At 43.5% G+C, this 25,620-nt stretch overlaps 1 protein-coding gene across 3 annotated transcripts in view; it reads right to left on the bottom strand.

Annotated features, from left to right (window-relative positions):
* AKAP9 (A-kinase anchoring protein 9) overlaps window positions 1-25,620 on the bottom strand; it is a 2,953,299-nt gene that overhangs the window by 1,974,968 nt on the left and 952,711 nt on the right. For all 3 annotated transcript variants that reach the window (XM_069648423.1, XM_069648424.1, XM_069648425.1), the window contains one exon: window positions 21,229-21,437. In XM_069648423.1, the coding sequence (XP_069504524.1) occupies window positions 21,229-21,437 (209 nt within the window). The remainder of the gene's footprint in view (window positions 1-21,228; window positions 21,438-25,620) is intronic.

Below are 25,620 nucleotides of genomic sequence, written 5' to 3'. Positions count from 1 at the left end.
TGGGAAAACCCTGACCTTTTGGAAGCAGAGATCATGACAATCATATGTTATGGGACTGTCGGGTGGTACAGGCCTTCTGGGGAGACTGTGTTAACACAATCTCAGCCGCTCTGGCGACACCAATCCCTAGGGATCCCAAGATGGTACTCTTAGGCATTGGAGGTGAAGTAGACCCGTCTAAATATGGGAAAATGTTTCTGGCAATTGCGTTGGGAGCAGGCAAAAGACTTATTGCAGCCAATTGGGAATCTGCTGATCCACTGAGCCTGAACCGTTGGACTAACGAGTTGGACAGGTGCGCAGCCTCAGAGCGCCGGATCTTTAATGCACGGGGCTGCCCCCGTAAATTTGAAAAAGTAAGGGGTAAATGGTTGGATGCACACTGAGACCTGCGGGTGGGGGTACACCAGTAGCACTGTAAGCATTGATTGCCTGCCTTGTCCAATTGATGTCTTACGGTCCTTCACCTCGTGGGCCCATGCTAGCTGTTATTATTGCCATATTGCCTTCATCCTATGTATGCCGATGATTCATGTCTCATTCATGTTCGTTTCTTTATGTTTTGTTGTTCAAACTCAATAAAAAGAGTTATAAAAAAAACATATGCTGTCGAGCTGGATCTTAAGATTGAGGAGGGCTGCCTCAGTGCTGTGCTTAGCTCTGAAGACAGATTGGCATGAGCCAAGAAGGTTGTGGTCCTCCAAGTGGGTTTGGAGTTGGGTGTAGGCAGTGCGATCAAGAATTTTGAGAAAGTATAGAAGGGTGGTAATGGGGCAGAGGTTGGTGGGCAGAGTGGGGTCAAAGCAGGTTTTTTGAGTAGGGGTGTGACTTGGGCTTCTTTAATGGCTTTAGGGACTCAGCAGGAGGAAGAGGTAGCATTGATCAATTTGGCAATGATGGGCGCGAGGGGGTCCGCACACATCTGGATGAGGTGGGTGGGGCAGATGTCTTATTTGCAGTTGGATGGTTTAAGGCGCTGGATGATATTTTGGGCATCAGAAGGTGCAATGGGGGAGAAGGGGAACACAGTCATGGAGTAGTCTGCTTGATGGGGTGGAGAAGCATCCTTAGCCAAGAGCTGGGATTTCTTAAGGATAGTTTTGTCTCTGAGATTGTGGGTTTTGTTGGTCAGAGCCGTTTGTACGAGTGAGCACAAGGCTTTGTTTTTCAGGAAGCTGGTGATAGGTGGTGCTGGTGATTCAAGATTACTAAATATTTTGAGGAGTTCCTTAGTGTTGGAGCTGGTTTAGCTGATTCTGGAGTTGTAAATGTTGGATTTGGTAGTGATAGCAGCTTTGTAGGTTTTAGCTGTGGAGAGGAATGTCTCTGTGTGCTTTGTAGGGGTTCTTTCTGCAAAGGTGTTCATATGCTCTTTTCTGTCTCCAGAGGATCATTAAATCATCTGTGAACCAGTTTTAGTTGGTGGATTTTTTCTGTGATGTAGTTTTCAAAGGTGCATGGTGGTCAAAAGTATGCAGTAGCGTGGCAGTGTAGGCTGCAAAGATGGTTTTGGGGTCATTGCTGTCAGGCACTAGTACGAGGGAGGCAGGAATGGTAGGTTCGAGCAGCTCTTTGGTGAGTTTGCGGGCGTGCCTAGCAGTAATGGGGAGGCAGTAAGTGCCTTTGTAGGTAGTCCGATTTCAGTGTATGGGTGAAATGGATCAGGGAATGGTCTGTTCATGGTAAGGGGTCAATTGTTGCGACTGTGATGGGTGTATTGAGACTGAGTATCCAATCAAAGATCCGGACTTTGGTGTGGGTGGCTGCAGTAATGACCTGGGTGAGATTCCTTTCTTGTAGTGTGGTGAGGAGAGCAGTGGCCTTAAGGTAGGTGGTGTCATTAAATCTTAAGTTAAAATCACTGAGTAGTATAAGGTTGGTATTGCGCTTCATGAGTAGAGTTAGGAGAAGAGGGATGTCAATGTCTGGGGAGAAGTTGATGGTTTGGCAGTAGAGCACTGCAAGGTTAATGGTGGTCTGAGGGCATGGCTTGGTTTTTTTCTGAGCAGGAGATCATATTTTTACAGAAAGGTCAGGGAGAGGTTTTGATAGCTAGAGAAGATTTGGAAATGATTGCAACACCTGCGCCTTGTTTGGAGGGCCCATCATATCTGAGACTAGAGTATCCAGTGGGGATGGCAAGAGATAGGGCTGATCCTGCAGCATCATGCAGCCAGATTACTGTGATGGCGAGTAGGTCAAGGTCATTTTCCAGTATATGGTCATGTGCGTTTGTGGCATGGGAACATACGGACTGTGCATTGATAAGAGCGCAGGCTAGGTGGTTACGGTGGCGTCGGGATGGGTGATGGTGGGTGCACCGGACACGGTGTAGGTATCTTAGAGGGAAGATGTAGCAGTAGTGCATTGATCAAGACTTTACAGGTGAAAATGCATTAGATTCTATGAGCACCAGTGCACGGTAGGTTATAAAGGGGGTTGGGTGCGGGACAAAGACGCTGTAGTCAGGGTTGGCCAGTACACTCTGTAGAGCTTTTGGTCTTGTGGGTAGCGGGTAGTGACACACAATGCAAGGGTGGTGGAGGTAGGCATGGCATTAGTAGGAGGCTCGTATTCTTGGTTTCAGCAAGTGGCAGCACAAGGGAGGTGGTGCTGATGGGCAGACCTCTATAGCTAGTTGGGCACAATGGTGGGACTGGGCGGGCGGTGCACCGGTTGGCATGTAATTTGTAGCAGGCAAACATTTCCTTGTTTCAGCAGGTGGCAGCATGTTGGAAGTAGTGCGAAAGGGCAGAGCGCTAAGTAGTGATATACAAGGCTGCCACTGTGTGGGTGTACAGGTTTGCATAGTATTTGTAGCAGGCAACTATTTCCTTATTTCAGCAGGTGGCAGCATGTGGGAAGTAGTGCTGAAGGGCACAGCGCTGCGGGCGGAGCACAGTTTTGCATAGCATTTGTTGCAGGCAAACAGTTCCTTATTTCAGCAGGTGGCAGCATGTGGGAAGTAGTGTCGAAGGGCAGAGCACTAGGACAGAAGGCTGTGACTGGGTGGGCAGAGAACAGGTTGGCGCAGCATTTGTAGGGGCAAGCATTTCCTTGTTTCAGCAGGGGGCAGCATGTGGGAGGTAGTGCTGAAGAGCAGAGCGCTAGGTAGTTGGACACAGGGCTGGGGCTTGACAGTAAGCAGATACGTAATTTTCACACAGAAACCAACTTAATACAGTGGGTGGCTGAGTGATGGCATCAGCACTGGAGGGCAGAACACTTCAAAAAAGAGGATACATATCAAATTGAGACTGGGCAGGCGGCGCACATATTGCAGAACCATTTTTATAACACACATTGTAACTTAATACAGCGGATGGCAGAGTGTCGGCATTAGCACCGGAGGGCAGCAACAAGGATGTACAGTCCTAGTGAAAAACTTGGGTATTATCAAAACGTTAGACGAAGTAAAAAATAGAAAATGCAAAAAACAGGAAAAGATCATAAAAAGGGAAAAATTGTGAAGGTTTATGAAGAAACGATGTCCACCTGGTAATAAAAGCACCCTACTGGCCCTTTGGTTGCTGATTCCTATTGAGCAGCAACAGAACAATTTGTCTGAGAAAAGTAGAAAAAAGGCCCGGCCTTCAGGAGGAGTAACGGGTGAATGCTGGTTCTCTAATCGAAGACATCGGTGACTTGAAACATGACTTGGGGACAGCATCAGTTTGAGTAGGCACGAATGAAAAATTGATACAGGACCTACAGATGAAGGTAGGTTCTCAGGAAATACATAGAAAGACCATGGTCACAGAAGAAAAGATGAAGTCCTTGATCGAGGATTTGGATAACGGACAGAAGACCTGAGATTAAAAGGGCTGGCTGAAGGAAAAGATGGAGATCACGTTTCTACTACCAGAAGACTAGTCAAAGAAAGTCATCCTGGATATAATGAGTGGTCCAGAAAAGTGGGGGTCCAAAGACAGTGATGAATTTTCACTCCTTACTAAAGAAAGATCTTTCTGAATCTGAGAGAAATCAATACAAATTCATATATGGGCCAAGACCTTCCTCTTTTCCAGATCATAGCTTCACAATCACAGTACCGAAAAATCTGCAATTCAGGCGAGTTACTGATATGCTCTGCGCATCAAATGTCAGCTAAAGATTTATTTATGTATTTATACATATAAGGAGAAACAATGCTCTTTTGATCAAAAAGAAGGCACAATAGATGATACATCAGATTTGATGGGAAGCAGTGAGCTTCTTACAATCGGTTGAGTTTGAGTCACATTCTGACCAGGTTGTGGGGGGTAAAAGGGGAGGGGGTAAATGGAACAGTCACCTGGGACAATACATGGGTATATATACTGTCATGGTGCGTTTCCCCGCCCCAGGTCATTCTGGTACCGATGGAGAAGTCAGTCAAATCGCTTGCCAACCAAGATCTGAACCTCTACAGTATACTGATCCGGCCAACCACAACATGGCCGCTACGCAGCACATGATGCCTCATGCTCCCAAAGGAGGGGCTTGTTTCCAGTCAACACAAAAGCATTCGTACATGGCTGACCCTTGTGTCGCAACTTCTCGTTGCGCTGAAGCTGTTTTTGTATTCTGTTTCCTGTCAATCTGCTACCTTCCCTGGTAGCTCCTTCTGCCTTCCTATTCTTGGTACTGTAAGGGTGTGGAAGGAGGAAACTGATACAAATGTGGCATATTGTTGCTAAAGACTTATTTTAACCAGAAAATAAAGGAAAACCCCTACCAGACCCTACTACTAAGAGGGGTTTGCTTGCCTCAACTGGAAGTGTCAGAATGTCTGTATCCAAAAGTCCACCATCCTGTGTTAAAACCTATTCCTTTCCGTTACACTTTTAACTAAACTAAAAGGTTGGTGAGTCTTAGTTACTTACCTGTAACTGTATTTCTCCAGCATTGGTATCTTTCATAGATTCAGATGCTTGAATATTCCCCGTCGTCAGACTGGGAATCCTCAGTGATAAAAATTAATTATTAAAATGTTTAATATACATCCCTTCTCCCCTAGAGAATGCATGTAGATACTCCATTGTGGCTTACGAGCCACTCCATTGTGTAGTCCCTCCACCTCACTTTGGTCCTTTATGGCCGCAACCAATGAGGTGGCAGGGCTTAAGCTCCGCCCTAGGCAACCATCTTCAGATTTTGGACCATAAGAACTACAGTATGATGGGTGCTGAGCATAGGAGCAGCCTCTCAGGGAAGGCGGGTGGGCGCATGTGAATCTATGAAAGATACCAATGCTGGAGAAATACTGTTGCAGGTACGTAACTAAGACTTCTCCAGCATTGGATCTTTCATAGATTCAGATGCTTGAATAGAGGGAAAGGTGGAAAAATAGGCTGGTCCTACCTTTTGCAAAGAGGTGGCGGAGCACTGCCTGTCCAACTGCAGATTCTTTGTTGGCATCTTCTGATAGGCAGTAGTGTTTAGCGAACGTGTACAGAGTGCTCCAGGTAGCGGCTCTGCAGATGTCCTCCAAGGGAACCCCTGCGTGAAATGCTACTGATGCCGCTCTTCCTCTGGTGGAGTGTGCTGAAGGCGGTCTGGAGTGGGGGTCGCCCTTCAAATGATGACAATGGGTAACGCATAACGAGACCCATCTTGCCAGGCTTTGTTTGGAGATAGGTTGTCCTTTCGTGCGGCCCGTGAAGGCAATGAACAGTCTGATAGATAAGCGGAACTCCTTAGTTCTCTGCAAGTAGAATTTGAAAACCATAGTTACATCTAGTGAGTGTAAAGCTCTTTCCGCCTCCGAGGTATGGATCCGGAAGAAGGATGGTAGAACAATGCACTCTGCGAGTGTTTTTTCACGTGCACATTAAGGGGTGAGACAAGGAAGGTCAGAACAATCTACAGCAGAGCTGTAGTACAAGTGCAGGCCGGACAAGAGAGGGGCAGGGGACCAAATGTACCCAATCAGTAGAGACTGGGGAAGTGCAGAGAGAGAAGCTCTCAGGATTTATTGAAGTGCAGGGAGTGGGTGGGGTGCAGGGCCCTGAGGCAAGTGCAGAAGGACTGGCAGGGGTGCCTGGGACCTGTGAGACTCAGAGGTACACCAGGCGGCCAGTCAGTGAGCTGTATGGAAAGGAGGGAGAGAGGGAAGAGCAGAGAGATAGGTTAGCAGGGTGAGAGAGAAGGAAGAGGAGAAGAGGAAGGTCTTGAGGAGTTTCCGGAATTAAGAATATCAGGCTCAAGACGTAGGGTGGCAGGGAGGCTGTTCCAGAGGGAGGTGCCTGCTGAGGAAAGAGATCTCCTTCCAAATCTCTGCTTGGAGAGCCTGCTCACTCGCAGAAGGTTGGAGGTAGATGAGCGAAGGGCTTGGGAGGGACAGTATTTAGGAAGGCAATGTTAAAGGTAAGTAGTTCCCAGGCCCCAGGAAGCCTTGTGGACAATGCAGCGGGTCTTTGCAGCCACGGGAGCCAGTGGAGGGATTTCAGTGCCGGAGAGATGCGGTCCCTGGGCTTGAGGCCAAGGATAAGGCTCACAGTTTTGTTCTGCATGACTTGCAGAGGGCGCAGGGCAGAAGCTGGGAGGTTGAGGAAGAGGCTGTTGCAGTAGTCCAGCCTAGAGAGAACCAGAGCTCTGGAGGGAGTTCAAAGAGCGTTCTGGTTGTCACGACCCACACTCTGAAGACCCCCTGGCCAACCTATGGGCCAGGGAGAGTCTTGATTCCAGTCCCCATTAAACCCAAGAAATTGCAGCCTAGGCATTCTTGGGGCCAGTCCTGGCGCCTTTGGCGCCAGGCTCATGTTTGAATATGGACTTGCGCTTGGGAACTACTTTTCATTAATGGCAGTCATGTGGAGGCATCCTCATAACCTGGCTCCTTGAAACCAGGCTTGCAGTGTAGTGTTTTTGGGTGTGGTACCATGGGGACTATTTTACCTGGACTTCTTTCTTGAAGCTATTTAAACCACACCCGAATAGACTGACACGCTTCACGTTAGTTTGCATTTCTGCAACGTAACGCTCACCGTGTTCAGCTTCAGCCACGAACCTCGGAAGAACAGCACCTGCAAAGGAAAGGAGAAGACATCGTGAGAAAAGGCAGCAGTTTACCTGAACGTCATCGCCAGCGGTCCGCAGCTCTTCCTACCATCATCCTGGAACCAGCGCTCCTTCGGATCGACGGACCTGTAAAAGAGAAGAAACAAGGCATTAGACATTGTACAATTAACGAACTGTGCCAAAAGTCTTACCTCGCCAGCCGCTCCTCAATCAGCATCACTACGGAATACCATACTCCGGCCGAGTACCGTGACCTTTGGAGAAGAAAAGATAACAGGTTAGCAAAGGCAAGGCATCTTAAGCGCAGCGCATAGCGCCTACTCACTGCATCAAGGCGCTCCAAAAACCCCCATACTTACCAGCGAAACACAGATTCCGCCTTGCCACATATTGGACTTCCGCGTACCTAGGAAGAAAAAGACACTGTTTAAAAGGCATGCAAGAACAGCAATATTCACAGCAATAAGACCTACCTGAAAGACTCAAGACGGGCCGGCATCAGTGAAACAACTCGATCGCCATTGCCCACCAAGCACAACGCGCCCCTGCCAAGACAGCAGGACGGAGAACCCGCCAACATCTAAAACAAGGTGAGAAGTCCAGAAGGGTCGCAGATCTACAGGGAGGTGGGAGGCCGTTTACCCCGGTTGCCCAGTCCTGGCCATAGCTTACCTGTATTCCAGGCAGAACTCTTCCGCTGGTCGCATCTGGGCATCGCAAGGAGGGACAGCTGAACCCCAACTGCTGGGTGGCGCCCCCGTGGAACCAGGTGAGCATAACACGGGTAGCAAAGTTAAGGATCTTGTTGAGAGGACATAACTGGACCTTCCCATTCGGCTTGATGTTCACTTGAAAATAAAAATCAGAGTAACCCAACTGGAGGTAGATATGGAGATTCTGGGCCTTGAGAGACACTCTTAATAACTGGCCAACACTGGAAGAAAAGCAGCAATGATAAGGCTAGAATGGCTGTGACAACCATGTGAATTTGAGGCCCTTTATGGCAGTCTCTTCAGACAAAAACATCACACGCAAGGTTGATGGAGAATAGGTCATGAAGCCTGGACAAACTAGCACTATTTATGCACGTTGCTTGGCGCTTGATAGAGCAGAACTGCATGTAGGTCTGGGGAAAATTCTTCCATCTATTCAAACAGATTTTATGCAGTTTATTTGTAAAGGCCATAAACTGAAAATAGCTCTGAAAATGTTCTTCAAACTGTGAGAGTGGCCAATGTACCCGCCCTAACATACAGTGGTACTTCCAAGCAACACAACTTTGGATATTCGTGGGCTGAATTAACACCTTGTTAAGATAGATTTCTAAAATCAGTGTCTTGGGGGAGGATTTTAGGAGGCTATCCTATCTATGGTAAACAGGGAAGACACAGAGGTTAGCCAACACCTAATCAAGGTAGGTCAATGAGCATTCAAGGCTTTGTCTCAGCAAAAGTATGACAGTGGTCTAGTGCTACAATTAGTCCACGCAGACCACCACCAATAATTAAAGTTAGTCAGTAAGTATATGAAAATACAATTATTTCTTACGCCTTTCGAAACACACCAAGTATAATATTCACAGGCAAGTATTGTACTCAAAACACAAATCTCATATATATATATATATATATATATATATATATACATATATATATATATATATACATATATATGTTATATATATATTTACAGTTATCCTTAGAATTGCATATTCATTCAATACCAGTAGTCAACAGGAGAGTAATTAAATGCAGGAAAAACAGTTAGTTTAGACAGAATTATCACAAAGTCTTATGAAGTCTAGCCCTAAGATGTATGGGGCTTTGTGCCAAAAATGTCACAAGTTTCACTATGGTTTCTCCAAGAAATGTATTTCACATCTGATGCACTGGGCTGGGGTGGTAATTGAAAGGTGCTTTAAAGTAAGGTAGGTCTTTACTTTCAGTTAGATGCACACCCCACTCGATCCTGTTCCAATGTCAAGTATTAGGACAGGATCCTTGACCCAGCTTCGACAAGCAAAGTCTAGGCCAGAAGGAGTTTGGGACAATGGCACTCCACCCAATGTTATACTATGGGAGACAGTTGGAGACAGAAACAGGTATGTTCACTTACCTCCTGACTGTGATTCTTCCAGGTGACACTACAGGTCTTCCACAATTCGCTGGGGTTGCAATCTTCTGTCGGTGGATTGGGCAAGTGGAGCCCAGGGGTTGCGGGTGCAGAGGTCACAGAAAACTTCACCGGATTTCCTAAGGATGGTTCCAATGGAGATCACCATGATCTGGCAGAGACAGGTGATCTTCCAGCTGTAAACAAAGAAGCAACCCCAGCTTGGCTTCCCTATTCGTGAGAAAGCTGATATTGCGGGGACAGGAAATTTATGGCATAAGCTGAACATCCTGTGAATCCCACTGCTCTTCTCGGAAAGGTGATGGCTGCAGTGTGGCAGCACAAAAGGGAGTTGGTCAGTCCACCGGGTGGTCCAGGGACAATTACGAAGGCTTCCAAAGCATGCATTGGCAAGCAGGGGTCGAGACTGGTTGTTCCACCAGTCCAAGGGTCGAATAAGCAACAAGGGACTTCTGATATCAGGCTGAGGAGCGGGTCTTGACTGGTGGCTGTGGATTCAATTATATAGGCAGGAAGATATTATATGACGTCACGACGCACGCAGTGTCTGTGCGTCAAGTCTTTCTTCCATGGCATTAATGATATTATCAATATTACGAGTTGATTGTTACTTTTACCTTTACTCAAGAGTGGGTATATTAATGTAATGGATGGTCAACAGTTGAAATTCAATTGGGCGCGATCGCCCCCCTGAATGAAAATTGATAGTTACATTCTTATTGGTCTCATACTGATACCACACCCTGGTATAGCAATAAGGTATCAAACATAATTCTATACATAAGATAGTTAACCAAGTAATCTTAACAGTGTAATCTGTGTGTCGGTCGATTAAATTAAACCGATCACATAACCAAACAAAATCTTATTAACATTGACGCGTGCTGGGTGAGCAACTGATCTCAGCTAAATTATTGTGCCATAAAGGAGAGATTTCTAAAGATTTTCAAGAACGAGCTTCATTCTAGCATTTCTTATCTTCAATTATGCTGTACACTCCCATGATCAATTTCAAAGCTCATATATTGGAACATACATGATAAAAAAACATTCAGCTCATGTTCAAAATTTAATCCATATCTTAAGCAATGTAATTTAAGTATCGTCCATTGGTCTTGCCATGATTTTCTGATCTCCCCCACGAATACCAGTTTGCACTTTACATAATCCAATGAAACAAATGACTTCATTGTCGATTTGGTACTATTCTTGCCAATGCACTGCAAGAGGCAGCCTCTTGGACAAGTGTTCTCGAATAAGTAAAATACGTATTGTACGGGACACATACATTAGATTACAGATAAATAATCGCAAAAACCACATATTTTCATCTGCAATTATTAAGATCTTTAATTTGAACTTATTTGCCATCATATTGTGTGTAAACATTAGTATCTGGATGTGCATGCTTACACATCGTACAATTACCACATTTGTAGAACCCTTGTTCGTGTGGCATTATCCATGCATAGGTTCCTGAAGTCTGCGTAGCAAAAGGTTTACGAAAGGAGGGACTCTTTATTTTTGACGCTAGGTGCCCGAGTATATATAAATGTTTATTGTCTATGTACTCATTTAGATCATTGTCCATCTTTAATATGTGCCAGGGCTTATTGACAATTTTAAATAGCACATTCGTGTTCTCTGAAAGTTTTGTGACTAAACTCGCTTTACGTTGTTGTTTTTTGATGTTTTAGGTTTTAACATCTAATTTCTTTTCATAGTTCTGATTTTTTGTTGAGCTTGGAAAATACATTATTTACTATAACCTCTCTCACAAAATCTCTTTCTTAGCAAGTCACACTCTAAATCAAAGTCTTTGTTGTCACTGCAATTTCTGCAGGCACGAAAAAATTCTGTGACAACTGGAGGCAAAAAGGGTGGAATTCCCTTCAGTTGATTTACTAAATGTCCGGCTCGCTATTTTGTCATTCTTGATATATAGGATCAAATCTAAACATTCTATATGTGATGAATCACTGTGTCCTGTAAATTCCAACCCAAACCTGTTAAGATATGATAGGTTACTTATAACAAGCTTAATACCCAGAGGTTTCTAAGCGCAGGACCGGGGATCAAACCTGTGTTGCTCTGTGTCGTCTTGCTTCTAAGGCAAGCACATTGCCGCTGAGCTATCCTCCCAAGATTGTCATTCAGATAGTCAATGAATAGCTGAAAGGTATCTGATGCTCCTTTCCAAATTATACAAATGTCTATGAAGCATTTCCACATAACAATCTGATGTTGAAAGTCTGGATTGGTCAAAGCATGGGTTTCCTCAAACTGTCCCATAAAGAGATTGGCTAGCGATGGGGCATACTTGGCACCCATTGCTACCCCCTTGGTTTGAAGATAGTAGTTTTGGTCAAATAGAAAATAGTTGTTCGAAGTGAACCAAAGAAATTCTTTCACCATTTCTATGTGAAGTATGTTAGATGCAGAGAAATGTGAGTAAGTAAAATCAATCGCTTGTATAGCCAAAAGATGATCTGCTGACTATACATTGGAATTTACAGGACACATAGAATTTGAACCTATATATTAAGAATGACAAAATAGCGAGCCGGAACTTTTAGGAATCCAACAGGAAATTCCTGTCAAAGTCTTATACACACTCATGGGGTTGAGAAGTGTCGACACTCTCCCCCGAACCACAGAAGCTGTATGAAGTCGACCCTCCACCCGTGGTTGGCACAGGTATCTGATATATACCAACAGGATACCACGTGGCAGCCAATGGGGGGGAAGAGGGTTAGGGAGAGGTTGTGGATGGGGAGGGGGTAATAGGAATACCGGATAGAGGGTTAGGGAAATACCCAATGTGGATAGGATCGGGGAAGTAACAGGAAAAAACTCTACACTGTCTAAAATCTTGACACAGTAACATATATCATAGTCCTTCTTCCAGCACAACCAGAATCCACTTAGTACAGACATGGAAGCACTGGAATAATTCTAGTACCCCTTGATACAGGCACTCATGAACAGACCATGGACTGAACTACATAGAAGCAAGCGAGATGAAACATACATAAGGGATATGCTCCCTAACATGAGAAAACATTACACATGGCCCAATGGGCAAGCGTTTGCACACATGTCACAGAAACAAGTTTAAAGTCATAGCACAGGCACGGAACATGTGACATGAACTAAGTTTAACCCTGGCCCGTTTGGACTGTCGTTTATTGCCTCACTCTGCCATCCACAGTTACTTCACTGTGTCTTGCGTAGGACAATGCGCCCCACCAGAGCGCCTCATGCAGACGCCCCTACACTCCAGGTGTTATTTTTTCGTAACAGTACTTTTCCGCTAACTAAGCAACATGCGCCTCATGAAATACAGCGTGCGCCAGAACTGCCATTTCCTCTGGTGACATCAGCGTAACCACAAAATAGCACTAGCATTGCAGTCGAGGAGTTCAAATAGCATAGAAGGAAAAACACTTAACTTGCGTCCGGGAAGCTCACAAGCCTTCCCGGGCGTAATCTTTCATCGCACGTAGCTGCAGCTCGTGTTTTCCCTTGTCAGCTGCACCAAGACTCTTACAGGACCCAGCCCCGACCTCTGTATGTTTTGTCCGTCGCTGCAGTCCTCCAAGCCAACATTCTCCTAACGCTCTGGCATGGCTTCGCCCCGTAGACAAAATAAGCCACACCTGCCGTGCACCGTTGGCCCCTGATAAGCTGTCCTAATTACTAACAGCTGGCTACACGCGCGCACAGCCAGAACTACAAAAAGTTCCCAGGGCTGCTGGGTAATGTAGTTTTGTCTCATATGCCGTTTCCTGAGCCCTTGCACCTTCTTCCACCTCCTCCAACCCTGATTCCTAACAATTCCTCTCTTGCTGCCTCCAGTTGTCACAAAAAATCCACAATTCAGAACATCCCTGTTGGGGAATTTTTTCATGCCTGCAGAAATTGCAGCGACAACAAAGACTTTGATTTAGAATATGACTTGCTAAGCAAGAGATTTTATGAGCGAGGATATAGTGAAGAATGTATTTCCCAAGCTCACCAAAAAATCAGAACTATGCACAGGAATGATATGTTAAAACCTAAAACATCCGAAAAGCAAAAAGAAAAACGTAAAGTGAGTTAAGACACCAAATTTTCAGCGGACACAAATGTGCTATTTGAAATTGTCAATAAGCACTGGCACCTCTTAAAGATCGACGACGATCTAAATGAGTAAATAGACAATAAACCAACATTTATAAATACTCAGGCACCTACCCTAAAATATGAATGGAGTCCCTCCTTTCTTAAACCTATTGCTACGCAGACTTCATGAACCTGTGCCTGGATGAGGCCACGCACACAACGGTTCTACAAATGTGGTAATTGTAGCATGTAAGCATGCATATCCGGATACCAATATATACACACATGATAGCACAGAAGTTCAAATTACAGATCTCATTAACTGCAGATCAAAATATGTGGTTTCTGCGATTATTTGTGTATGTCACCGAATTTATGTGGGAAGAACAATACGTGAGTTACGTATTTGTAAACACTTGTCCAGCCTTAACTCACAAGATATGAGTGCATTGGCAAGAACAGCACCAAATGGACAATAAAGACAATATTTGTTTCATTGGATTACGTAAAGTGCAAACTTGTATTCGTGTGGGAGATCAGAAACTCATGCTAAGACAAAAAGAATCTAAGACGTTTTGTAAATTACTTTGCTTAAGATATGGATTAAATTGTAAACATGAGATAAATGTTTTTTATAATGTATTTTCCAATATATGAGCTTTGAAATTGATCATGGGAGTGTACAGCATAATTGAAGATAAGAAATGCTAGAATGGAGCATGTTCATGAAAATCTTTAAAACATCTGATCTATGGCACAATAATTTAACTGAGACCAGTTGCTCCACCAGCACGCGTAATGTTAATTATAAGATTTTGTTTGGTTATGTGATCAGTTGAATTTCATCGACGGACACACAGATTACACCGTTAAGATTACTTGGCTAACTATTGTATGTATAGAATTATGTTTGATACCCTATTGCTTTACCAGGGTGAGTTATAAGAGACCAATAAGAATTTAACTATGTACTTTAACTTTCATTCGGGGGGCGATCGCGCCCAATTGAATTTCAACTGTTGACAATTTATTAGATATTAATATAACCACTCTTGAGTAAAGGTTAAAGTAACAATCAACTCGTAATATTGATAATATCATTAATGCCATGGAAGAAAGACTTGACACACAGACAATGCATGCATTGTGACATCATACAATAGCTTCCTGCCTATATAATTGAATCCAGAATGGCGATCACGGGAGATTGCCACGCAGAAACACTGAGGCCCGACCAGGATTATGCTCCAGTTCGAGAGAATTGAAAAATATTAATTTGTTAAGCAGTAATTTAAATTTCAGACTTCATGACTAGATGCTAAAATTGCAATTTTTACCATGCTTTGAATGGTATCGCAGTAACTAACAGGCTGATTATTGGCTTTATCTAGATGCTGATAATTATCACCTGTAAATTTGTGAGCCTAACAATTGAAGAGTATTTATCATTATTTGACTTCAGGGTGAGAGTAATTTAATGTATATTCCAATGAACTGCATCATTACTAAATATCACGCTTTGAGTGATATCACAGTAACTAATTCGCTCAATATTGGCTATACTTAATAATCACCCGCATTTTTGAAGTTGTCGAAGGAGAAGAATCCAAATAACTGAAGAACATTTATCGAAAGTTAATCAAGGGTGAGACTAATTTAATCTCCAATATATCAAACTGCTTTAATACCAAATATCAATTTGTAAAATCATATTAATTGATTGCATTCAGGAACTTGTGACTTATCTTGCAAGACATTAGAAGACTATTACATCTTTGGTGAGTCTAAATTGAATAATATCCCATTTAACACACCATGGTTTGACTATAACCAATGTGCTGTGGGACCAAATGGTAAAATTAGACTACACATGAATGTTAACACGAGTAGCTAATGCATGCTTTTGGGCAAGATGCATGAAGGGGGGAATTTCACTTATAATTTGATTTATCAATACTCAAAGAAAGAACAGACACTGGTGTGGATGATCGACTTATCTTTAATTGATTTAGAGGATTGGAGTATATAATAAAGGGAACTTGATAAACTCACAGGAAACTACTGTTTAAGGCACTGGTAACCACCAAGTAATATGCATTTGATGAATCAATATGGTGTTGAAGTTGACAAAGTAACAATAAGTGTTGACTAATAAGTTTTCATTTATTTTCTCTTTTTATTATTTGATTTTTTTTTACTTTAATTTTCTTCTGCTCTTCAACCTCTTCTGAGTCAATCCGAATGTTCAAAATTGGAATGGTAATGATAATGTATGAACAATTGACTACACTGATATTTTTTTAAGTATGTTGGAATATCATTAATTATCAAATGAACTGAATTATGCCATTAGACTGTAGAGTAATGCCTTGAAAACGACTGTTGGTCGAAACACGTCTCGGCAAGATTTAACAGTGAACCAACTAGTACATCTTTAATAATAATTAAACTTCTTTGTTAATAATTATGGAAACCTGTGTGATGGTTTGTGGAATACGCGAACCTTGTGATAATGGGCGAGATGTACGGCGTCCATTTTACTCATCCAACATGGAGAATCCCATTGCGGCAAGTTACGGTATAGCCGTAGGGTCACATGAGGAAGAGGCTGTAGCCACGCCCCCAGACTGGCGAACAGTACTTCCATATCCATCAACTGCACATCGGCGCGTTGCTACTCTCATTCCAGAGTCCACCCGCGCCTCGCAGACGTAAGTACGCACTCGTACCCTCTGCCTTTCCACTTCTGTCCTTATTAGAACTAAGCGGCTATCCTGTGTCTGTATCCCCGCTCTCACTTGTAATTGTAACTCCCTTTACCGTTCGCTTTAGGCAATTATCAGATCGCGGATCAGATTCTCTGCCTTCTCCTCCGCCTTCTGTGGAATCGGAGGAATTCTTGTCTTTACGAGACGATCCTTCATCCAGGGATATTAGGACGCAGGTCTTGGTACGATCCTGAATATAGAATCAGATTTCCTTCATTGGCATTTCTCTTGCTTTACCCAGTATTTTTCCATTCATTACAATCTCCTTTCTTAAGGATTCATCCATCTCTCTACACGGGCTATTAGGCTACCTACTTCCTTCCAGTACTAGCAGGGGATCCGTCTCTCCAGAGTCTCCTTCTGGTGGTAAGCTTAAGTGACATCCCTTCTCCGTTAACAGGATCAGGATTGGGAGGGGAAAGACTAAGTCTAATTCTCATTCTTTACACTTTGTTAGGCTTTGCAACTATTCCCCCTGTTTTCTCCAAAACTGCCATCCAGCAACTTAACCCTCCGGTCATCCGGGTCTGATTTAAGTGTTTCTAGGGTAAGCCTTCTAGAGATTAGCCAATATCCTCTCTTTGGGTCTGTAATATCTATACTTCGTGTCATTAATCCCTCTCTGTGTCTACTTGCACCTAGCACTTATAGAGGAGATTGGGAAGTTCAATCGAAGGGGCTGATTATTCTCCACCAGAAACATCGCTCTCTAGCAGCCCTTCACAGGGTTTTTTCCCCCCCATAAGGGGTTTTTCCCTGGAGGCTCCACCACGGTCAGACTCTCCAAAGTCGGATGGTGGAGGGGCTTCTAGGTACTTTCCCATTACTTCAAAAGATTACAGAACCATTCATCCCAAAGAAGAGTGAGGTAGGAGTTTTGTTTGTCTGTATTGGAGTCCGAGTACATGTAATGATTTTGAAATATCTCAACCTGTAAGGACAAGCGCAATAACCTGGTAAGTGTACCCAATTTATTTGTATGTTCATGAGTGTCAGGGTTTAAATCTCTGCTTTTCACTGGTGTGCAGCTATCCCATTAAGGTACTTAATTGGAAATAGAAACCAAAGCACTTCTACTGTCCAGTCACCCTATTGTATTTCTTTCCTAAATCTGAATAACACCTCCCTATACTACCTTCTATGAGCTATGTGAGTAAATTATTGGATGAAGGATTGGATAAATGCCAGCTCAAAAAAATATATCACTCAGATATACGTCATATCACATCTGAAAGCATTCTAATTCTATAGAGATACTATATACCACTACATTTAGGTACCTTACTGTGTTACAGCGAAGCCCCTTACAGCTCTTTTCAGTGAAGCAATGCACTTCTAAGCGTTGCAGCCTAAATGACATCAGGCAATGATACATCTATATACATTTGCTGTTGCCATCTATGCTAACACCATGATAAATCATGTGTTTACCGACTCTGCATAAACCCAGACTTGATCTGTTATGTTATGTTAGGGATTTATTTTGCATTTTTAAAGTATTCACACAGCCCGCGGGCATCAAGGCGCCGCTACGCAACTAAAAAAGAAAAGGAAAAAAATCCTGTAATTTTTTTTTGTCTTAGTTGCGTATTTATAACGTGCTTAAATACCCAGAGGTTTCTAAGCGCGGACCCGGGGATCGAACATGTGTTGCTTCGTGTCTTGCTTCCAAGGCCAGCACGTTGCCGTTGAGCTATCCTCCCGGGAACTTATTGAGCAAAACGGTCCCCCGAGCGGAATCTTGGCGCCAACAACCAAAAGTAGCCAGCAGAGACAGGATCAAGCTGATTTAGAAAAGAAGAGTCTCACCCTTTTAGGAGGCTTAAGTCTGACTAGATATGTTAGGCCTCTAAAGCCAAACTAATGGTCTATTATGACCGCAAAGGAGACCTGAATCTACAGCTTTCCTACCCTTCTAGTCCTCTGCATGGTGTACTGGGCAAAATAACACATCAAACGTTCATGAGAAAAATATTACAAAATCTAAAAATCACACAGCTGCCACCAGCTTGTCTTAGGCACATCATCAAAGTAACCAAAAAGTCATCAGGTAAAAGGTTTTAAGCATACAAAGTATCCAAACTACTCTTCCCTGTAAGGTGGTGTGTGCAATTGTAAACAAACAAGCATTCCAAAAGAGAGACAAAGTCTCCCAGTACAGACAGTCTTACTTACAGAGTTAGTTTCCCCATAAGAATGAGCAAAACAAGAAAGGGAACTAAAGCAGAAGCTTTACTGACTTCGAAAAATCAAGTCAGGGTTACAAAAATAGGCAAAAAGACTTGGGTTGCCATAAGAATCTATGGAGGGAAAAGTTCAAAAAGAAAATCTTTCCTAGCACCTCTGTTTACAGAAGTTGTGGAAATCTCTGGAGGATCAGGTCAGTGAAAAACAGTTTAGAGTTGTGTTATGGCTTACTCCTGATGAAAGACATTGGGCAGTTTATGAGCTTCCATCTATCAATACCAAAATGAGAGTCTGGGATGGGCTGGGCTGGCAGTCAGGATTAAGTGCATACCTTTCATTGTCATACATTCTATGATCAATTGTAATGCCCATTTGTCCCGGGCTTACTGCTCCACATCTTTCTCTAAATGGATTAAAGGATGGTGTGAGTTTGTAAGCCAACTTTTCTATAAAGGGAAGATCTTCTTTCCAGAACTGTAAAACTGTATTTCAAATCAGATGGAGGGGAATTTTACACTATATGCAACTAGACACTGGATTCTAAATGCACAAATTAAACCCCAGTTGATTAAACAACACTAGATTTGAGAAATTGATCAGCTCCATTACTCCCCCAAAAGGCCAGATTTCAAATTAAAGTAACATGTCAGCAACCAAGCTGGACTCAAAACCTGATCCACACATACAGGCCTAGCATAAATATTGACACCAGGATTTATCTGATGCACAATGGCAACCAATTATGGTGCAGGACCAGCACATTATCAATCTGCATGCAACATAAAGATGTGCACTGTAAAATGATTTATAGATGGTACCGTATCCAGGACAACATAAGGCACTTTATCAAAAAAAGCAACTGGGCTATGTTGGAGGGGCAGATACTTTCCTGCATATTTGGTGGAACTGTTCTAAACTTAAATTCTGGGAAGCAATTTGTAAGAAAATAACACTGATTTCAGACAGGCAAGTCCCAAGTGACCCAGTGGTTCATGGAAAAGCCATTTACTTGTCTCAGAGGTTGGAAGAACTAAAAACAAAAGGGCTGGTAGCAGCGAGATTGCTAATAGCATGTCGATGGAAATCCAACTAATAATAAACACACAAAACTCTGATCAATACTAATTATTGAGAAAATGATAGATGCTGCAAATTAGAAGTTAAAAAACTTTTTAAAAGGTATTGAAACCCTTTTTGGATCATGCCAGAAAGTTAAACAAATATTATACTAGCACGAATAGTTTGAGCGCTAAAGGGTTCTTGGAAATGTAAGCTTGTCTGGTTGAACTAGATAACACTATATAGCAGGTGAGTATAAGCGCCAATTTCAGTTTGCAAGCACCTTGGTTCCATGCTGGTTTTAAAATGGACAATAAGAATGGACTGGGACCTACGTCTTTATGTGGGACTCTTGTGGCAGGGGAAGGGGTTCAGGTTTTGGAAATGTGGTAGTACATATGCTAGAAATCTTTATGTCTTTTTTCTTCTTACTGTTCACTTTCTGAAATTGATTTGCTCGTTTTTGTTGCATAACTATTACAAATTTGACAATAAAAAGATTTCAAACAATAAAAGAATATTAAGAGTACTCTTCAAAGGACATGCAACAGGGGAATGCTGAGGATCACAGAATGGGGATAGAGGTTAGAGATGAAAAGAATGATTCGTTTTTAGTAGAGCTGCAGATTTGCTCCTGTTGAAGCTATATTACTTTGAGTTTCACAAGATCTGGCCTACCTAACTTCTCTGTTGGGTGCCAGGGTCAACTCCTATTGGTATCGGAAGAGCAGAGATTGATCATCAAGTAATGAGGCATTCAGAAATAGCATTATGAAAACAGATCCCATATTCAGCACTGAAGCAATAATCGTCATTGTCAGGTTTTTGTCATTAGAAGTCGATGACCACATACGAGTCCCCGTTTCCATGAGGAAAAGACACAGTGCAAAAGGCGCACAGCTTTTTCCCTGACATCAGAAAGACAGACAGTCAAGAGAAGTAGAAGAACAATGTTAACAAGAATGCTGAAAGGGGCGCATCAAAGCTCTACACCTAGCTAGAATACAAAATACTGCAAGAAGGTAACCCATGCAGTGTGCCTAAGTCACTGTAATTGAATGGGGATTACTGTGAAAAAAGTCAAACCATTACGTGGAGCAACTGTTGGATCCAATTACTAGGTTGGTTCTTTTTATAATTACTGTATCGATGAGACAGAAATCTCTCAAACTGATGCCCTCTGAGGACATTCACCAAATATCAGAGTGCTGTGGTGCCATTTAGGAATGGATGTCTGGACTTCACTGAAGATAAACCAACAAAAGCAGAATTTCTTCTGAAACCTACCTATTCATTATCATCTCCGTTTTTTAATTAGCTATCTTGGCTCCATACCCTGGATTTCTCACCTTAGAGTCCTTTGTAAAACTTTAGGTTTTACTTTTGACACTATCCTTACTTTCAAGTCTTGTATTTCTTGTCTTTCTAAATCTCGTTTTTTAAGTTAACTTTTCTTAAAAAGATGCAACATTTTAAACCTCTCAAGATTTTGAACAACTGTTTAAGACCTTGCACTATTGTGGCGGCACCATTCTGAAAGACCTTTCTTCCTGCTCATTGCTACCACAAGTACTGTACTCAAATAACGCCTGGCTCATTACTGTTGTATAGAAATCAGAATGTATCGCCACCATTTTAGTTTCACTTAATTTACTTAGTTTCTCTATTTTCTCTGGTTCTTCTCAATGTACCTGTAAATGAATGATTTTATTGTATCTTGCTAAACAGCTCCTTGATACCGTTCAACATTTTGGATATGTTTGATACATTTCAATAGAACAGACAAGAAATGCGCATTTGTTTTATTACTATTTCTTCCACATTTAGAACAGTGTATCTGTGTGCTCTATGCTTTATCTTCTTGAATAGTTTAAACTACGTTACTTATGTACTTGATAAAAAGTGATTACATGTACAAATAAGCTCAGATTACCTTCAGAAAGTAGTAGCAAGACTGTATTTAAACATAAGGTACCTGATGCAGTGCCCTCATGGGCACATGTCGTCTCATGTTTTTCGACGTCTGGTTCCCAAACAATAACTTTGGAAGGTGGATGGCTTTTTCCAGATTTGTCCAGCAAACTGATCACATGGCGACCAATTGTTTCTTCAACTGCCACAGTCATTTTCACAACCTCCAGCAGAATCTTTAAGAGACGGTTGTTAGCCTTTTGCAGGCACTGCCTAGAAATTTAAGAGGTTTTAGTCCCAAAGATATTTCTAGATAAATGTGGGTTTATTTTACAGTTTTATAACATGCAGACAGGTTTCAAAGACAGAGTGCAATATAACAAAAGCTTTGCTTCAACAGAAAAGCAGAATATTCTCACAGAATATGATATGGCATTTATAGCGCGCCTATACACAAGTGTTTCAAGGCATGACGAGGCAAGGGAGGGGGAACAGAGGGAAGACCGAGACAACGATCTTACTAGGCCAGGAGAGATTGAGATCGCGCAAGTGCAGGGGAGGGTGGAAGTGGAAAAGTGTGGGGGGCAAAGGGAGAGAGAGAGGGGCAGTGCAATACATAGGATAAACAGTAAACTAAACAAAACAATAAATAAAGACAAATACAAAAAATAAAATGTGCGGCCAGCTGGTGGCAAGTGCAAGGATAAGTGCAGACATCAGGTGTCAAGTGCTGGTAGGGGGCTGTAGGGATACAGGGACAGTCCCCGAGTACAGGGATTGCCAGGGGGAATTGCAGGTGTGCAACTGGCCGGAAGGGGACCTGGGCCCGAGATCAGAGGGTAGCCAGGTAACCAGTGCAGATTCAGTATCAGCCAGGAGATCAGCAGGGGAGAGCAGAGGAGAGGAGCAGAGAAAGCAGAAGCAAAGAGGAAGCTCTTGAGGTGCTTCCGAAACCAGAGATGGTTCGCCTCAAGTTTCAGAGAGGCAGGGAGGCTGTTTCAGAGGGAGGCCCCAGCAGAAGAAAGATCTACCACCAACATGTTACCTGGAGAAGCGACTGACCCTGAGGGAGTTGGAGGAGGATGAGCAAAGAGCTTGAGAAGGAAGATATTTAGGAAGAGAGAGTTGAAGGTATTGAGGTCCCAGGCCCCAGAAAGCCTTGTGGACAATGCAGAGGGTTTTGAACTTAATCATCGCCGCCAGTGCAGGGATTTCAGTCCTCGAGAGATACAATCCCTGGGCGTGAGGCCAAGGACAAGTCTTGCAGTCCTGTTTTGGATATGATATGATATGGCATTTGTAACGCGCCCATACACAAGTGTTTCAAGGCGCGACAAGTGTTTCAAGGATGAGTTGCAGAGGGCGAAGAGTTGAGGCAGGCAGATTTAGAAAGCGGCTGTTGCAGTAGTCCAGCCTAGAGAGAACCAGAGCTCTGGAGACAGAGAGCTGCTGGGGGAAGGAGAGGAAAGGAAGAATACCTCTGAGGAGGTGCAGCTGGTAGTGTGACTTCTTAGAGACAACTACTAGAAGTCTATGTCTGTCTTCCACCCAGAAGTAACTCGCCTCTAATTCTAAGACCCACACTCACCTGTGTTTGGTGTTTAGGGAGCTCTCCATCCTGATTTTGAAGTTTCAAGGAAAATAATATGAAAACCTTTTCTTGTGGAAAGTTGGCACGCTTGCTACAAATGAAGCGCACAAAACATGATGGCATTTTCCGTATCCTGGCAGGGTGTTTTGACTGAGGAAGGTTTGCGCGTGTATTCAGGAAGAAGAAACCTGCACAGCGTAAGTTCGTCTTGTCAGAAAACACTACAACCTTCTACTGCAAAGCGCGGTTAACAACTGTGAGGAAAAAATCTGTGGGGCTTAAGGTACGTATGCGCGTAGGAATATCTTCACTCTTACTGCTGTAATGTTCGTTTTATAACTAAGGTACCTGTTTGTTTTGCAGGTCTTCGGATACAGAGGAAAACCTTGGAATGTGCTGTGGCTGCGAACGGAGACTCATGACGGAAGAGGAGCTGTGACAAAAAGAAAATTCTTCTCCTGGAAGACTGCGGCGACAGAAAACTTTGGTTAGGTAATTCTTGTCTGGTCAATAGATATTCTGTGAGATATTCCTAGTATTAGTATTACTTTTTCTTTGAATTTACAGGTTCTGTGAGCAGACGTGCCGGTAGCGTTACACTGCTGGCAGCGGACCAAACGCGAACCGCATATTACTGCGGAGGCGGGGCTTAAGTAGCCCTCAGTGTCCAATGCCTAGATCTCTGCTTAAACTTGTCCATGACTCACCGGGCGGCCATCTTATGGGTATTGAAAAGCTATTGAATCCCTATGGAAGTCTATGGTTATTTAATGCTGTGAATTGTGAGAATGCCACCTGTGCCAGGCTAACACCCACCTTAAACCCAATGATCTATACAAAGAATCCCGCCTGGCCTGAACTCCTGAATCTAGACTATGAACCTTGGAGTTTTCGCCCTTAAGGCCACTCCCAAGGATGGACCTTCCGGCCCGACTTGGTTGGATGATTCTTATGAAATCTTTGAAGTAATTGGGGAGCATGAATATTAGAACTGGGCCAAAACCTTTCCAATCCACCAAGTAAAACAATTTTCTTCTGACAATCTTGGAATCTAAAATGTCTTTCACTAGGAACTCTGGTTCTCCATCTATAATCATGGGCTTGGGAGATTTTTGTAGCCTGGTTCCTGGGTTCATTGGTTTTAATAAGGAAACGTAAAATACAGCATGAATTTGCATGTGGGATGGTAGTGTTAATCTTAATGCTACAGGGATGATGACTGCTTCCACTGAAAACGGGCCCAGATATCTGGGTTGAAATGTACGCGGCCCCTTAAGAGCAATGTGTTTGGAAGCTGACCGTACCTTGTCTCCCACTTGATAATCTGGAGGATTTCTTCAGAGTTTATCAGCAAATTTCTTCTGACTCTAATGTGTAATAGTTAAATGCTCTAAGAGTTCCTTCTGTACTTGAGAAATGTTCTCAAGAAGACTCTGCACCGCTGGCATCTCTAAAGGTTCTGGTGGATCAAAGGTAGAGAAAGGGGGTCCCCAATCCTCTGCTGGACAAATCAGGTGTTCCGACACCCAGAGACTTCAAAATTGCACTAAGCCTTTGTCATCTATTCAGGACCCTGGGAGTTGTGGACGCCTGGAGGGTCCTCCAACCGGACATCGCAGACTTTTTATTCTTTTTGCATGTCCACCGCACCTCTGCCCGGATAGATCTGATCTAGCAAGCCCACAACTCCTGGCGTTCACTGATGAGGTGGAGATCGTCACGAGGGTCCTGTCTGACCATGCTCCAATACTATTAACCGCCAGGGTCTTTGACCCGGATCCCCCGGAGAGACCTCGCTGGGCCCTCTACAAACCAATGCTATATGACATGGCAGTGGGGGACGCCATCACTAAGGCGGTCCATAACTACTTTAAGGAAAACCCGCCGGATCTCACCTCTACAGCAACAAGATGGGAATCCAGGAAAGCGGTCATCAGGGGGGGAACTAATAGCCCATGCTTCTGCATATATGAAAAGACGAGCCGCAAGGAAGGACCAGCTGGAGAAAGAGATAGCAGAGGCTGAGGCAATTCATAAGAAATAAGAAATGGTCACCAACATCCGCTAAACTTGTGAGGCTGGCCCGCACGAAACTAGAGGCTCACTATGCAGAGGACAACGCCCAGACCCTGATTAGGACAAAGCAGAGCTATTATGTAAACGGCAACAAGGCCAACAGATTCCTGGTAAACGAACTAGACAGAACCCGCCAGTGGAACTACATTGCCGATCTGAAGAGCCCGTAGTGCACAATATTGTATGGAAAAGAGGCGAAGCTACGGGTAGCGGCAGCCCTGCTGGCCGACACACTGACTTCTTCCCCAGGACCGCAAGCACAACAGGAACAATTCATATCAGGTGCCAGACCTCCACACCTCTCAGAAGCAGACAGGTTCTCCTTGGAGGCCTCCATCATGGCTGAAGAGGTTGAGGAAGTGTTAAAACCCTGAAACCTAGGGCCCCAGGCCCGGACGGCTTCCTGCCAAAGTTCTACAAAGTCTTTCGACCTCTTCTCCTGGGCCCGATGACAGAGCTGTTCAACTCGTTCCGAGCGAGACACAGGCATCATAACCCCCTCTATGCAGGAGTCCATTACAATCATGCTCCTGAAACCCGGTAAGGACCTAAAAGAGTGCTCATCATATAGGCCTATATCTCTCCTTAATATAGACGGAATCGCATATTCGAAAGTGTTCGCGAATAGGCTGGTGCTGGTCCTACCGTCCATCATAGATCAGGGCCAAACAGGATTCATCGGAGGGAGAAACACAGGGGACAATACTCGCAGAGTCATTAACCTCATCGAGGTGGCCACCCAGAACCGACAGGACCGGCAGTCCTAACCCTGGATGCCACTAAAGCCTT

This window comes from Ambystoma mexicanum, chromosome 2q (assembly GCF_040938575.1).
Source record: "Ambystoma mexicanum isolate Mex_15411 chromosome 2q, UKY_AmexF1_1, whole genome shotgun sequence".
NCBI classification, from domain to species: Eukaryota; Metazoa; Chordata; class Amphibia; order Caudata; family Ambystomatidae; genus Ambystoma; species Ambystoma mexicanum.
This window is presented reverse-complemented; position numbering and strand designations above follow the sequence as displayed.